This window comes from Excalfactoria chinensis, chromosome 22 (assembly GCF_039878825.1).
Source record: "Excalfactoria chinensis isolate bCotChi1 chromosome 22, bCotChi1.hap2, whole genome shotgun sequence".
Lineage (NCBI taxonomy): Eukaryota > Metazoa > Chordata > Aves > Galliformes > Phasianidae > Excalfactoria > Excalfactoria chinensis.
In genome coordinates, this window is record NC_092846.1 from 1,938,424 (window position 1) to 1,954,453 (window position 16,030).

Sequence of the window (16,030 nt, forward strand, 5' to 3'; positions counted from 1 at the left end):
ATGTTAATGGGCTCCAGAGCTTTCTGCCCGGCTGGGCTGAGTCCAGCACGTGGATGAGGCCAAAGGGTGCAGCTGCAGCTCGGTGGGTGCAATGAGTGCGTCGGGGCTCAGCAGGACCCCAAATTGGGGTGTGGGGGGGGGGGGTCCTTCAACACTGCGCTCAGCATCCCACCCAGAGCCACGGACACTGCAGGAGGAGCGGAAGGAGCACGGGGTGGGGGGGTTATGAAGGGGGGGAAATAGCTTCCCAGGGCCCGGCCCTTCCTATGGGAAAAGCAGCAGTGCAGCTGAGGCCCTCCCTGCAATGGGGTCACTGCTGGGAGGGGGCACCTCTGTCAGTCCCTGCCCCCATCCCTGTGCTGCAGTGGGGTCAGGGGTGAGGCTGGCACTGATGAGAGCTGGGGGGGGGGGGTTCAGTGGGGGGGGGTTGGGGAGGTTCAATGGGGTGATGCCAGCTGTGCCGGGCTGAGGTGGGGAATGGCCTCCCTCCCTCGTGAGCTGTGATCAGCATGTCAAGTGGGTGAGCTTGGTGGGCATGGAGGATGGGAGTGAAGAATAATGGCTTCAATTTTCTTCACGGCAATGCCATTAATTTGAATGGGAGGGGGGGGGGAGAAAAGGGGGGGGGGGGGTTGGAAGTGTCCAGAACCCCCAGGTGGCACCGTGCCCCCAAAATGGCAGTGGGGCAAAGCAGAGGGATGGTGCCCTCCAGGATGGGCACGGAGCACTGCTATCCAATGGGTCCTCCCATCCCCCCCCCCAAAGGCCGTAGGGGGCTGCAGGGCTGAGCCCCATCTCTACAAGTGGAAGGGGAGGGGGGCACCCATGGGTGCTGGTAACGGCGGGGGGGGCACCGTGCTCCTTGGGGGGGGGGTCAAGATGCTCCAGCCGACCCCACTCACTGCCCAACCCTTCCCATAGGCCGCAATGGGGCTGACCCCCATCCTTCCCCCCCCAGCTCTAACCCCACTAAAGAAGCCGCACGCCACAAAAGCAGAGCCGGATGCGCGGGGGGCTGCAATATACAAGACACGATTTATAATAAAACATTATATACAATAAATAGGTTATTGTCACTTCTTTGAGGGGGGGGGTTGGGGGGAGTTGGGGGGGGGGTGTCCTTTTATTTTTTCCTGTTTTTTTGGGGTATTTTTTCTCTCTTTTTTTGGATGCTTTTTCCCCTCTCTCTGCCTCGGTTGCTCATTGCACACCATTGGGATCCCACTCTCCACGTCGCCCCCCTTTACTCTTCCTGTTCCCCCCCCCCCCCATCCCCCAACACCATTTTTTTATGGGGGGGGGGGTGTTGAATTTTTTTGCCTTTTTTTCTTATTATTTTTCTCTTTTTTTTCTCCTTTTTTTTTTTTGTTTTTCTTGTTTTTTTTTACCTCAAAAGTATTTACAGCTGCTGGTCCGGTTGCTTTTCGTTTGTGTGTGTTTGTGTTTGTGTGCAGAAAACGAAACGGGATCCAAACGAGAACTGAAAACAGCCCAAAGAATCGGCAGCTCCGAACGCGATGAGTCCCCTCTGCTTCCGGTTGGGGGGGGGGGGGGGGGAGGTGGGAGGGTCGATGGGGAGGTGGGGGGGGGGTCTTTGAGATGGGGAGGCGGCGGGGAGAAGCGGAGCCCCCTCCTCTCTCCTCTCCTCTCTGCTCTCTTGGGGCCGGCGGAGGGCACGGGATGCGCTGCTGGGGGGGCTGTGGGGAGAGGAGAGGGTGGGTGGGTGGGTGGGGGTCACCAATGGGTTGCACCCATGTAATGGGGGGAGGTCCTGAATGCCCCCACCCGGCACCCACGTAATGCCCAGGGTGTGGGGTCCACCCACAAACTGGTTTGGCACCCACCTACCCAAGGGTTTGGCACCCAAATATCCGGGGGTCTGGGGTTCTCTTCACACCCACATAGTCGAGGGTCTGGGGTCCTGGTGCCCTCCATCCAACACCCACATAGTCAGGGCTCTGGCACCCATTTACCTCAGGGTCTGGGGTCCCCTTCAGCCCAGTATGGAGCCCATATACCCAGGGGTCTGACACCCACATGCCCAGGGCTCTGGGGTCCTGTTCTCTCCCCTCACCCAGGGGCTGCTCACCCCCACCTCAAGTACCCAGGAATCTGTCACACTCCCACACCCAGGGATTTGGGGTCCTGGTCCCCCTCCATCCAACCCCCACACTGCCAGGGGGCTGGTGCCCATAACCCAGAGGTCTGAAGTCCTGCACATCCCTCATCCAACACCCACATGCCTGGGGGTCTGGGGTCCTGCACATCCCACATCATCATGCACATACCCGGGGGTCTGGTGCCCATCTACCCAGGGCTCTGGGGTCCCACTCACCTCCATCCAACACCCACACACCCAGGGCTCTGGTGTCCTGCATGTCCCCTATCCAACACCCACATATAGGGGGCTCTGGGGTCCTGCTCACCTCCATCCAACACCCACATACCCAGGGGTCTGGTGCCCACTGACCTGGGGGTCTGGCATCCTGTTTATCTCAACCCGGCCCCCACATGCCTGGGGGTCTGGGGTCCTCTTCATCCCTATCCAACACCCACATAGCCTGGTGCCCAACTACTGGGGATCTGGGGTCCCTGTTACCTTATCTTGGCACCCACATACTCAGGGCTCTGGGGTCCCGCTCCCCTCCACCCAGCACCCACACAGCCCAGATGTGCCCCCCACATATACAATGCCCCCCATCCCCTCCCCATACGGCACTTACTGGGTGACAGCTGCATCTCGGGGACCCACGGCGCAGCAGCCCAAGTCTCTGGTGGCGCTCAGCTCTCCGCGCTCAGCACCATCCGGCACAACAGAAACACCGAGCAAACGGGAGGGGAAAGAAAACAACAAACCAGATCCCCCCCCTCTAAGGGCGGCCGAGGGGCCCCACGGCACCAGGGAGAGGAGTAGGGGGTCGGGGGGGGGGGTCTGGGCCGCTGCCCCCCATGTGCATCCATCATCCGATTGTCCTTCTGTGGGGCAGCCCGGAAAGCAGCGCCGGGTTGGGGTGAGACGGAGCGGGTCGGAGTATGAAGGGTTTGGGATGAGGGTGGGAGGTGGGAGGTGGGGAGGGCAAGCTGGGCTTGTCTCTTCCTTTTCTCTTCTTCCATTTGGTTGGTTGGGTTGAGTTTGTTTTTTTTTCCCCTCGTATCTGATCATTCGTTGTTGGGGTTTTTTTGTGGGGTTGGTTGGTTGTTTTTTTTTTTTTGGCCTTTTTTTGTTGGTTTTTTGTTGGTTTTTTTTTGCTTTTTTTAAATTTTTTTTTTGTTCTTTTTTTTTTTTTTTTTTCCTCTTTTTCATAGAAAACGAAACAAACGGCTCCAATCCCAGTTAAATACAGAACTTGAAAAGTGTTCCAGAAAAAAAGTGCTGGCTAAATTACCTCTGCAAGAGAAACACAACACGGGGGGGGGGGGGGGGGAGGGGAAAGAAGGAGGGGGGTGAGAAGGGCCCCGTGCCCCCCTATGCCCCCCCCCTCCCTCCTCCCACCCCCCCAGTCATCGCCCCGCACCTACCCTGTAAGAAAACCTCGCTGTCCGCTTGGCACGTCAGTGGCACTACAATGAGGTGACCGTAAACGTGTCCTCGGGGTGCTGCTCCACCATCGGCCCCAAGAACCCGCTCTTCTGGGCTGGGCCCATAACGGGGTGCCCCTGGGGTGCAAACGTGGGGTACCTGTAGTTGTCCTGCAGCTGCAGCATGGAGTCCCTCGGGACGGGGGAGATGTTCAAGTCATTGATCAGGGGACAGGCGTAGGGGCCGCGGTGGTGGGCGCGGGACATCTCCAAGGGCTCCTTCTCGCCCTTGGAGGGGTGGGGGCCGCCGGGGCTGCTCAAATGGGGGTTGAGACACGAGGGGTCCGTCCTGCCCATGAAGTCCACCAGCATGCCGGCGCCCGCCTTGCCGTCGTACGAGGAGGGGCTGCGGGTGCTGGCGGTGGGCGAGTACCAATACGGGGGGTTTTTGCAGCTGGGGGACTCGTAGTGCGGCTGCGGCATGGCGAGGTCGCGGCACGCCACGTGGGGACCGTGCGGGAGGGACCCCCCCTGCATGCTGTGCTTGAGCGAGTCGCAGGCGGGCAGTTTGCGCAGCTCGCCCGCCCGCAGCTCCTCCTTGAAGGCCAAGGTGGGCGAGCAGTTGGGCGAGAAGGCTTTCTGGAGGCCGGCCTCGAAGACAGCCTGCTGCCCGGGGGCTGCCAGCTGGTGGGGCAGGGCAGGGAAGTGCTTGCCCTCCAGCTCCGGCTGCCCCAAGCCGGGCGAGTCGCTCTGAAAGCCCTGCACGAACGTCCCGTCCGACGGCGTCGAGGGGTTCATGGAGTAGGGCCCGGCGTAGTCGCAGGGGTCCCGCTCGCCCACCCCGAAGCCCCGCGACTGCGAGGGCAGTGGGGACATGCTGCTGTCCCCGCTGTAGTAGTCCAAGCCCAGGTCCGTGCTCTCGTGGAAGAGCGGGTTCACCGCCTGCGCCTTGCTGGGGAACTTGGCCTTGCCCGTGCCCCGCTCCTTCTTGGAGGCGCACGCCCCGCGTGAGCCCCGCGGCTGCCGGGGCCCCGTGCTGCGCTTGGAGGGGTAGACGGAGGAGGAGGAGGACGAGGAGGAGAAGCTGAGGTGCGACGCGTCGAACATGTCCACCTTCTTCCGCCGGCCCCGGCCCGGCTTGGAGTTGCTCTGGAAGAGGACGCTCTGGTTCCAGTTGTAGCCAGGGGCCGAGGACGCCTCGTTCCAGTCCATCATCAGCTTCTCCAGGCTGGACAGGCTGGACTGGCCCTCGCTGGACGAGGCCTCGCTGTTGGCGCGCCGGTATCCGGCCGGCTGGTTGAACTGCGTGCTGTCGGAGGACGACTCGGAGAAGGTCTCGGACACCGTCTGCTGCTTGGCCTTCTGCGGGGTGTAGTTGGAGATGTCCAGGATGACATTGGGCTCGTTGAGGTGGCACTCGAAGCCCGGGTTGTACAGCTGGCTGAACGCCTCCGAGCTCCACTCCAGCCCGCCGTAGCCCTGCCGGAACGCCCACTGCGACGCGCTGGGGAACGGCCGGCAGTTCTCAGGGGAGGGCTGGAAGGAGGCCGACCCTTTGGGCACCATGTAGCCTCCAGGAGACACGGTGCTGGCGCGGCTGTCGCAGCGCAGCGGGGTGTGCGCGGCGCTGGAGAACTGTCCGCCCTCGGCGCTGTTGAAGAAGGAGGCTTTGCCCAGCGGCAGGTTGGGCCCCGCGGTCTGCTGCGCGTAGCCGGCGCTGTGCGCGCTGCTGGGGGACGAGGGCAGGCTGCTGCCGCTGCCGTAGGCGAAGCTGCAGTCCTTGCTGGTGGGGCACTCCTGTGCCGGGGGGTACTGCTTCCCCGGGGGGAAGACGCTGGCGGGGGTCACGCTCTGCCCCGCGCTGTACCCGCCATACTGCGGGTAGCCGGCCGTGCCCGCCGGGTGTGCGGTGGGCGAGCGGGACACGGCAGAAGGTGGCACCAGTTTGGGGAAGGCCTCGGCACCGCGGCACTCCGAGGAGCCCGCCTGGCTGACGCCGTAACCGGCGGCCGGGCGGCCGGGAGGGAAGGCCTGCCGGGCCTGCATGGCGGCGTGGAAGGCCTCGGCGCCGGGGCCCGTGGCTGCCGGCACCTTGCCGCCCCGCGCCGGGTAGGCCGCCAGCCCGCCACGCTGTGCCGCCATGGCGCCAGGTGGGGCCGCGTAGGACGCCGACTTGCGGGACTCGGAGCGCGAGGCCGAGAGGGCGAAGTCCAGCAGGTCGGAGGAATCGTCCGAGTCCAGCAAGGAGCGGAAGTACCCCGTGAAGAGGCTGTGCCGCTCCTGGCCCACCTCGGCCTGCGAGGAGCCCGCGCTGCCCGCGTAGAAGCCGGCGCGGCCCGAGGAGCCCGACTCCAGCGCGGCGGCGTGGAAAGGCCGCGCCTCGGCCCCCTGGTAGCCGCAGTTGCGGCCGGGCTGGCCGGCGGCGTGGCCGTGGTGCGGGGCCCAGGGGCTGCCCTTGTCCCCAGCCCACTCGGAGGCACTGTCGCTGAAGCTCTGCCCGGGGTTCTGCTCGGGGAACAGCACCCCGTTCTTGCGGGTCCGCCGCTTGCGCTTGGGCTTGCCCACGGGGTCGGGCTCCGGCCGGCCCCTCTTGCGCGGGTGCACGGGGTCGGCGTGCAGGGCGGTGGGCGCCTTCTTCTTCTTGCCGATGCCCTCGAAGAAGTCGCTGAAGGAGCAGCGGGAGGCGCGTGCCGCGTGGGCCCCTCCGCGCCCACCGAAGCCGCCCGCCTTGCCGCCGCGCCGCCGGAAGCCCTGCACGCGGTGCAAGAAGTGGGAGATGCTCTGCGTGTCGGGCGCCTGGTGGATGGACTCGGGCTCGCTGGGCGTCCAGCAGCGCGGCGGGGAGCAGCGCCCCGAGCACTGGCTCTGCCGGTTGAGGAACGCCAGCTTGGCCAACACGTCCGAGTAGTCGGCCTTGCTGTCGTTGGTGTCGGCGATGTAGGAGGGCTGCGGCGAGGCCAGCTTCTGCTTCCTCCTCCTCCTCTTCTTCACCTCCGGGGCCGGCTCCTTGGGCTTGGCCTGGCCCAGCAGCAGGTTTTTGGGGGGCCGGCCCCGCTTGCGCTTCAGGATGATGGGCATCTCGCCAGGGGGGAAGACCACCACCACGTTGCGCCCGTTGTTCTTCATCTTGAGCAGCGGCGTGGGCTCCATGGAGCTGCTGGCCGCCAGCTCCTTGCCCTCCAGGTTCAGGTTGCTGCTGAGCGACGACACCTTGTAGGTGGTTTTGTTCCTCCTCCCCAGCGACACCGGGATCTTGGCCATCTTCACCACCATCTTCCGCACCCCCCGGCACTTGTTCTTCTTCCCCACCGCCGTGGGGGTCTTGGGCACCTCATCGGGCTCCAGGGCTTCGGGGGGTGGCGGGGGGCCCAGCAGCGGGGTGCCGGGCTCCTCAGGCCCGGGGGGCAGCTCGGCGGGCAGGGCGAGGGGCAGGACGCGGCTCTCGGGGACGATATCAGCCCTCCGCCCTCGCCCTGCCCTCCTCCGGCGGCACAGCATCTTTGGTTTGTCAGTCCGGCGCAGCGCGTACTTGCGGTGGTCCTCTCCGCACCTCCCGGCCCCCCGACCCCCACAGGGGCCGCGTTTCACCACGCCGCTCAGCGGGCAGCCCCCCAGGCGGGGCTGCAGGCTGTGGGGCCGTAGGGGGTCCCCGGCGCCCGGCTGCGCCTCCAGCAGCTCCGGCACGGGGCCCAGCGGCTGCGGCTGCAGCAGGGATGGCTCGGAGGGCAGCAGCGGGGCACGTGCCTCCAGGAGCTGCGGCTCCAGCGCTCCGGGCAGCGGCTCCAGCGTCTGCAGCCCCAGCGGCTCGGCCAGCGGCTCCAGAGACTGCAGCTCCAGCGATTCGGAAAGAGGCTCCAGAGATTGCAGCTCCAAGGACTCGGAGAGCGGCTCCAGCGACTGCAGCCCCAGCGGCTCCAGGTTCTGCAGTTCCAGTGACTCCGGCAGCGGCTCCAAGCTCTGCGCATCGAGCAGCTGGGGCTGCGACTCCAGGGACTGGGAATCCAGCAGCCGGGACTGGGAGTCCAGCTCTTGGGCCGGGAGCAACTGGGGCTGCGGCTCCATCGGCTGCGACTCCAGCAGCTGCGTCCCCGGGCACGCCAGCGACGCCAGCTCGTTGAGGATGTCCGCCTCGGCCAGCTCGGAGTAGTCACCAGCATCGGGCTGCGAGCACCCTGCTTCCTCGGCGGGTGTTTTGCCAGAGGCTGGGGGCTGCGGGGCGCTCCCCCCACCGCCCTCACCCTCCCCGTCGTGGGCCGGAGGCCGGGGGTGCCGCGGCGGCTCGGCTTTGCAGAGCACCCCGCGCTCCTCGGGGCTGCGGATGCTGTTGGCCAGGGAGGGCGAGGAGAAGAAGCTGTACTGCAGGTCGCGGTCGGCGGGCAGCAGCCGACCATCCTCCTGGCCGCCGCCGCCACCGCCGCTGCCGCGCAGGCTGCCGCAGTCCAGGTGCACCCCGCTGCTCTTGAGGTCCTCGGAGAGGCGGTTGAGGTCCTTCATGATGTCGATGAGCTGCACCACGGGGTGAAGGTTGATGTGCCCGTTGCCGCACTTGCTCCGGAGCAGCGCGACGATGCTGTCGACGTTGCAGCGGCCCGAGGCCAGCGTCGCGTTGGGGAAGGTGTCGGGCGCCCGATCGCGGGCGGCTGCTTCCTCCGCGCTGCCCCCCAGGATCCGGGGTTCTCCGGCACAACCCAGCAACTCCTCGGCCTCCTTGGTGCCGCCGTGCACGCCCTGGCACCGGTCGGCCGGGTCGCCGTGCAGCAGCGAACCCGCCTGGTGCTCCCGGCCGAGCGCCGGGCACGAGCCCTCAGGGAAGCTGAGCACGCTGCAGGATAAGGCTTTCTCCGCCGGGCACGCGGGGGGCTGCTGTGCCGGGTGCCCCGGAGGGTAGAATTTGGGCTCTCGGACGTAGTCGGGCGAGCCTCGCACAACGCTGGTCGTTACCACTGGGCCCGGGGGCTTCACGCGCATCCTGACCTCCTCCTCCCCCGCGTGCCGCTGGGCTGAGCAGGTGCTGACATGGGGGTCGGGGAAGGTGAGGCGGGGACCTGGGGGGGAATCGGGGGGGGGAGGCAGAGAGGGACGGTGAGGATCCCGCGGCACCGCCCGCGCCCTCCCGCCCCCCGCCGCGGCCACGGCTTACCCTCGGCTTTGCTGCTGCTTCTGCTATTGCACTTGAGCTCTCTGCAAAGGAAGGGGTGCAGAGGGTTAGCCCCCCCGGTGAGGGGGACCCCGGTGCCCCCCCGCCCACCCCGTGCCAGCGCCAGTCCCTGCGAGGGCCGTACCAGGGGCTGCTCCTCCCCGGGGTGCTCCCGAGCCGGCACAGCCGGTGCCCATCACCACCCTGGCGTCGGGGCTGAGCGCGGGGCAGGGGCTGGGGGAGGCCGCCTGCGATCTGGGGACAGAGGGGACAGGTTGGCCGGACCCTCCGCGGAGCCGGAACGGATTGCGGGGCCGAGGATGCTCGTTTAACCTCCCCAGCCCCACCCCACGCGCGCAGCCCCGGCTTTGCGGCGTGCCCCGGGGTGCCGGGCGACGGGAACGGGGCGGGCGGGGGCCCTGCGGCCGCATTGCCGCTAGGTGTCCCCGGCGAGCCGCGCTGCCCGCCCGCAGAGCTGCCCGGCACGGCACGGCACGGAACGGCTCAGCGTGGCCCGGCACGGCCCGGCACTGCGTAGCACGGCACGGCATTGCATAGCGCGGCATTGCATAGCACGGCATTGCATAGCGCGGCATTGCATAGCACGGCATTGCATAGCACGGCACTGTATAGCACGGCACGGCTCAGCACTGCTCAGCACGGCACGGCATGGGGCCGAGGGGGAAAGTCGGGGTGGGCAGGAGGGAAGTTCTTTGTTGGTGGGCAGATGGGAGGCGGGAAGCTGTTGGTGCATCTCCGGTAGGAGGGATGGGGTGCCCAGGGGGTGCCATGGGGGGGCTGAGGGCCTTCCCCTCGTGGCAGAACAGCAGAGGCGACGTGGGGACACGTGGTGGTGCAGCCACGTGCAGGAAGGACGGCCGAGGAGGTGAGGCAGCGGGACGCCCCAAAGCTGGGGGCTGACACCCCATCCCCCCTCTTGCAAACAGCTCATGGAAAGTCGAGGCTGGAAAGAGTGAGCTCAGCTCCTTGGCAACCCCGGCCCAGCACTGCTGTGCGCTGCCCCCCCCGGCCCCTCACCCCGTACCCCTCCCCACTTCCTTCCCTGCCCCCCCCCGAGGCCACCCCACGCACAGCTGCTACCCTAAGCCAGCTGCAGTGGGGCAGCACACGAGGTGACTGCAGCCACAGCATCCCCCCACCACAGTTTCCCTTTGCTGTGAGTCGGTGGCACCACGGGGACACCGTGGGGGTACCCACAGCTCCGGCAGCCAGCAGTGTGAAGGGGCACCCAGACCCCACACCCCCCTCCCATCACCCCCCACTCCCCTCCAACATCCCCCAAGCTGAGCGACCCACCAAGCCACGCTTCGCCATCCCCATCCCACTGAAGCAAAGCCAAGCAAAGCGGTGCTGTTCGCCGCCCCCCAACCCGGTGCAGCCCTTCTGCTCCCCACCCCGGGGCGAGGACCCCCCCCATGCTACCTGGGCCGCGGGTGTTTGCAGTGCAGGTTCACTCGGAAGCCGCGCTCGGGGCCGTCGCTGCTGGGCTGGCGGGGGCCCTGGGCGCGCGGGAACCACTCTGCAGGCGGGCTGGCACCGTTCTCCAGTGCGCCGGGCTGGCAGGCGACCGAGCTCCCATCTGCCAAGCAAGCACAGAGACCCCCACGTGTCAGCCCGTCGGCCCCACAGAGCCCGCAGACCCCCACCCAGGGCACTATGGGTCTGTCCGTGCGGGGTGGGACGTCTCCCCTTGTGTGTGTGTGCGGATCTGTGCTGCTCCCATAAGCTGCTGCTTGGGGACCCTGTTGGCACAAGGGGTGCAGGCGCAGCCCCCCAGCGCGGTGCCATGTGCCACAGCCCTGCGTGAAGCTCTGCCTGTTCCCTCCCCCCATCACACACACACACACACACACACTCCCTCGCCGTGATCCAGGCTGTTCCTGGTGTCTGGATTAGCGTGACAACTTATCAACAAGGCAGGGAAGGAGAATTCAAACCTGTCAGGCCGTCCTCAGCCCCCTCCCGTCTCCCCGCTCTCGCAGCGCTGGCACCGGGCGCAGCCCCGCAGAAACGCTCCCCTGTTGCTGCCGGGTGTAGAGTTACACCGAGGGCAATGTGGAGCAGGAAAATATGTGCTAGAAAGACCGGTCGAGTCTCTGATGAATCTGCTAATGTGCCCGGAGCTGAGAGCTGTTGGAGGGGAGTCAGGCAGGAAGGAAGCAAACAGGAGGCTTTCCAGAACAGCCGCTGGGAGCCGGTCCTCGCCGCACACGCTGCTCACAGCTCCGTGGGGACAACGGGGCACAGCCGCGTCCCGACACCCCGTCCCACATCCCCATCCCACCCCACATCCCCCGCTCTGCACCCCGGGTGCCACGAGGGCTCCACGGGGTACCCTGACATACAGGGGCGCACAGCCCTCCCTATGCCGGTACTTTGGTGCCATCAGCCTCACGCTGCCCGGCGTTGCCGTCCTGCCCTGAGCCACGTGGCCGGTGACGAAGCGACGCACCCGCACACAGTGCCAACGCTTTGCCCACCCCACAAACCCACCTGCAGCCCCCCACCCCGAGCCGTGGGGCCGGGCAGCCCCCAGCAGCCCCCAGCAGCACCGGGACGGGATGCTCGCCGCGCCGCCGCGCTCACTTTCACCTCCTCTGCTCAGCCCCAGGCAGCTGCCACATGTTTCGCATTAGGCGCTCTGGACTTCGCCATTCCTGGGTTGCTAGCCAGGGGTAGGGCCGCTTTCCTCCTTTTTCTTTCTTTTTTTTTTTCCCTTTTTGCTGGTTACAAAACACCATCCGAGACCACACAAGAGAGCGGGGATGGAGGGAGAGAGATGGATGGGAGCGGCGCTGCGGCGGGCGAAAAAGGGGAGGGGGGGGAGATGGAGAGCAAAGGGGGGGGGGGACTCACAGCCACCCCTGCATCCACCTCCTGACCCCTGGAGCCTCGCAAAGATAACAGCCCCCGAAGACTGCTGACTCGCCGTGCAGAAATCCAATATCCGCGCCTGGTGAACTAATCGACTACCTGGGCTGCCACCTCCCCTGCCCGGCCTTAATCCCGCTGCTGCAAAGCTTTAATTAGTTTAACGGTTTCGGGCTCGGCGCGGGCTGCAGGCAGGGTGGCACAGCCCTGGGGCGGGAGAGGTGGCACCGGGAGGGGGGGGGGGGGAGGACGGGACCGCATCCCTCCTGCCACCCCCTCACACCCCCCGCCGCCCCCTGCCGGGGGCTGCCGGCTTTCGGACCCTCCCAGAAGGGCTCGGTTGGCAGCGCTGCGGCCCCGCAGGACGCGGACGTGGGTTGCTGCTGCCCGGCTCCGAGGCCACCCAGATGTCGGGGTGGGGCCGGAGATGCCACCGGGAGCCGGGAGGGGACCGGGAGGGGACCGCCACACAGATGGGGACGCGGCGGCCCCACATCTCCCAGCGGGGTGGGCTGAGCCGGCCCCAAATCCACCCCCCCCCCATCCCCAGAGGGACATGGGGACACACGCTTTGTGCGCTGGGGGTCACGTCTGCCCCACAAGCGATGCGATGGGGGCTTTGCACACACACACACACACACACACACACATACAGGGGGCTCTCCCTTGCACACGCACCATGTGGGTACCCATCCCATGTGTCCCCTGCTCTGCCCCCATCCCTCACACACTCTCACACTCACGCTGCTCTCTCACACACACCCGGACCCCCCCGCCCTGCAGATCCCCCCCCCCAGCCCATCCTGCTCCTGCTGACACCAATGGAAAATCCCCTCCAGTGACAGCTTCCTGGCAGCCACTTGCTGAGGGTTTCCGTGCTCCCTGGCCAGCCCCCCCCCCATCCACCCCCAGCTCACACCACAGGGGGGGTCGGGCAGACCCCACTTCACCCCACTCCCACCCCAACATCATCACAGCCCCCTCCCCAAAGTGCACGGCTCCCACAGCCCCCATAGAGCATCCCCGGTGCCACCAGTGATAGGTTGGGGCCGGGTGTGCCGGGGGGGTGGGTGCTCCTATGGCCGTGCAATGCCGTTCATCCCCAATCCCACCCCCCCCCTCTGCCTCACCCCCTCCATTGATAATTAGGAGACGGAGCAGATGGTGCCTGCATTGCATCTTAGGTAACGGGTCCAGTGAGCTGCTCCACTGCCCGTCCCCATTTCTGTAGGGCACCGGAGTGGTTTGGGGGCAACCCCAAAGCAGGGGGCTGCCAGGGGATGCTCCCCCCACCACGGGGCTGGTGATGCTATGGGAGGGAGAGGGAACCACCGCACAGGGTTTGGTTGCTGGGGGACACAGGCAGCAAGGAGCTCCGGGATGGGATGGGGGGCAGCCCTGCATGAGGCATCCCGGGGGGCTCGAGAACTTGGGGGGCTGTGAGACCCACAGGACATCAAGGCTGGGTACCTGCGGCTGCTGGCAGCCCCCAACCACACCCCGCTGCTGCAAGGCATGGTGGGAAAATCCCTGTGCCAAAACATCTCTGAGACGGAGGGGATGCAGAGGAGGGAGCCCAGGGGCAGAGATGGCACCGCTGACAGAGCTGGGGGGATGCAGGACTGGGGGACACAGCCGTGGGGACACCACTAGGGACACAGCCATGGGGACGCAGCCGTGGGGACACAGCCGTGGGGATGCAGTGGTGTGGATGCAGTGGTGTGGATGCAGTGGTGTGGATGCAGCCCCTCTCCTGGCCTTGGCACAGGGGTGCACCACAGACCCCATCCCCACCCGCCTCCCTACAGCAGCCATTCCCCCATCACAAACCCTCTCCCTGTGCCCTACAGGTTTGATGCCCGCACTGCACGCACCCCCTGCCCCCCCTCAGGCTCCCAGGACCCCCCCCCCGATGGCCAACAGCCCCAAACCCCGACGGCATCCCCCAGCCCGGGGCAGTGCTTCCCACACCCCATCCTTCTGCCCCCCATCCCTCGCCCCATAGGGGTCCCACTCTGCAGCCCGGGGACGGGAACGGTGGGGCTGTGCTGGGTGGTGGGTTCCGAGGGGTGTCGGAGGGGGGTGTTTGGGGGGTGTTGGGGACGCGTGTCTCTCGACAGATGGACGGCAGCGACGGTGGCACCTCGGCCGGCTGGAGCGGAGCGCGGCGGTTCAGCGCTCGCAGGGAAACGGGCTAAATTTAGCCGCTTCCCTCGGTGCCAGCTTTGTTCCCCCGCCCCGCTGAGCCGGCGCGGGAGGCAGCAGCCGGCCTGCCCCCCCCCCAAGCCCCCTTTTCGGCCCCCTGCCCGGTGGGGGGGGGGGGTGGTGGGGACACCCCAACCCCCGGCCTTTGGGTGCCCGGTGCTGCAGCGGGTCCTGCAGGCGCGACCCCACGCGGTGCCACCCCCGGTGCCACGCGGCTCCTCGTAGCCCCCCGCCCCGCGTACCGCCTTTACCCCCCCCCCTTCCCCCCCCCTTTGCGCTCCCGCTTATAGCCCAGCATGACTCACAGCCCTGCCCTGCGCCCGGCCACGCTGGGTCAAGTCACACCGTGCCACCCCCGCGCCCCATAGAAACCCCCACGGCCTCAGCGGGGTCTTTGGGGACGAAGCTCCCCCCCCCCCCCCCCCCCCCTTTGCCCATCGCCCCCAGGCAGCTGCGGGGCCGCGGAGAGCTGCGGGTTAACGCCGAGCGGGGCCGGGATGCTGCGAGGCCAGCAACATTTGGAAGGCGCCAGATGGACGCGTGCCCGTGCCGAGCGGCACAGCCCATGTCCCCCAGAGCCGGGCCTGGGGGCTGCCTGCAGCAACGGGGAGGGGGGGCACGAGGGGCTGCAGGACACCGGGTGGCGCCCAGAGGGCGGCGGGACACTCGCAGCCACCCGCGTGTCCAACACCCAACGTGGAACTATGGACCCCCGAGGTGGGGGGAGAGGGGAGGTGGGGAGCCAGGTGTGCGGGGTCACCCCGTTGCCCCCACCCCCACCCCCCCGGGAGTGCTGTAGCCCCATGGGGAGCAGCCAGGTGTGTGCAGCCCCGGTGGGGCCGGGGGTCCACAACGGGGGGAGCCACCAGTTGCCTCCCTCAGCCAATTATAGAAACTGGCTAGACAAGAAAGGCAGAGGGCCGGGCAGGATTTACGGCCGCGCTGGTGGCGGGGAGGGGGGGGGGGGTGGAAGGGGAAGGGGGGGGTGCTGCTTTATTTTCTTCTCGGGAGGTTTTTTTTCTTCTCTTTTTTGCCTTTTCCCTTTTGGAGGCACAGAGCAGCGGAAGCTCCTGGCGCTGGGTCCCGTTTCCTGGGAGATGTGGGGGCAGTGTGGGGCCATGGGGCAGTGTGGGGCCGTGGGGCTGAGCTGGGAAGCACCGGGTCAGCAATGGGGCTGCGTGTGGCACGAGGGCAGGAGCGCACAGGTGCACACACAGGTAGGTACACAAGTGTGCACGCACGGCTGCACGCAGGTATGCACACACACACCGAGCTGCACGCTCCCTCCCTGCACACGTTGCATTCTGTGCCCAACCCAGGATGCAGCACCTGCACCCCTCTGCGCACCCAGGCAGCACCCAATGCATTGGGACCCCCCCAGCACGGCTGCCCCCCCTCCCCCAGGTGTGCTCCTCTGGGCCTGAGCGCAGCAGGTGACCCTGAGGTGCAATGAACCCTTTGCTGCTGCTGCTGGTCATCACTTTCTTGAGCCTTCTTGGCACTGAGGAGGCTCAGCCCTGTGAAATCAGAGCATCAGCACTGCAGGCAGAGGGGTGGGCGCAGGGCTGGGCTGTGTGTGTGGGGTGGGGACTGAGGCAGGCAGTGATGCCCCCCCAGCTGTGCCTGGCTGTGTAAGGAACCCCCCAGCACACAGAGTGCGGCTCAGGGCCCCGCAGCCCAGTGCCACCCCACATAGGGACTGGGACAGAGGGGTGGCACGGGGTCAGGGTCAGGGTGGTGCCGTGGGGCTGAGCCCCTCAAGGATGGGAATCAGGCACCTTTATCCTCATCCCGGGGCGCTCTGAGCCATCACCCCTCACACGCCTCCGTCCACGTGTGCCCCCCCCCCCCCCACCTTCAACCCTCACTGGGAGCGTTCCATTAAAATTGGAGGAGCGCAACTTGCCGGCAGAGCCCCGGCGCGGATCGTACACAGCCTGTCACTCACACATCACTTTGTAGATGCCCATAAATTGCTTCATTACCTCTTCTAATTGAGGAGAACGCAGCTGCTGCGGGGCGGTGACGGAGCGCCTTCCTTTTGAAGGATGCCTCGCTCTCCAAAGCCGGGTCCGGCCCAGCCGCAGAGCCCCGCAGCATCCCAGGAACAACAACAGCACGGCGGGCACCCACAGCAGAACCCGCAGCAAAGCCACGGGCAAAGGGCAGGAGACCATCCCGGTGGGGAAACTGAGGCACGGGGCGGGAACTCCGAGCCCTGCATTACAGCACAGAGGGACCGCAGCGCTGCGGGGACATCCCACGGGGCCAAAAGTC

At 66.7% G+C, this 16,030-nt stretch overlaps 1 protein-coding gene across 6 annotated transcripts in view; it reads right to left on the minus strand.

The window, feature by feature from the left end:
• Positions 1-1,016: 1,016 nt before the first annotated feature.
• AHDC1 (AT-hook DNA binding motif containing 1) overlaps positions 1,017-16,030 on the minus strand; it is a 45,332-nt gene continuing 30,318 nt past the window's right edge. For 4 of the 6 annotated variants that reach the window (XM_072355333.1, XM_072355335.1, XM_072355331.1 and 1 more), the window contains 5 exons: positions 10,100-10,256; positions 8,660-8,700; positions 3,520-8,564; positions 2,724-3,388; positions 1,017-1,697 (listed from right to left, as the gene is read on the minus strand). In XM_072355333.1, coding sequence (XP_072211434.1) covers positions 3,562-8,487 — 4,926 coding nt within the window. In that variant the 5' untranslated portion in view covers positions 8,488-8,564; positions 8,660-8,700; positions 10,100-10,256 and the 3' untranslated portion in view covers positions 1,017-1,697; positions 2,724-3,388; positions 3,520-3,561. Of the gene's footprint in view, positions 1,698-2,723; positions 3,389-3,519; positions 8,565-8,659; positions 8,701-8,801; positions 8,912-10,099; positions 10,257-10,614; positions 10,876-16,030 lie in introns of those variants that run through there. The other 2 variants (XM_072355334.1, XM_072355332.1) reach the window with 2 other exon arrangements.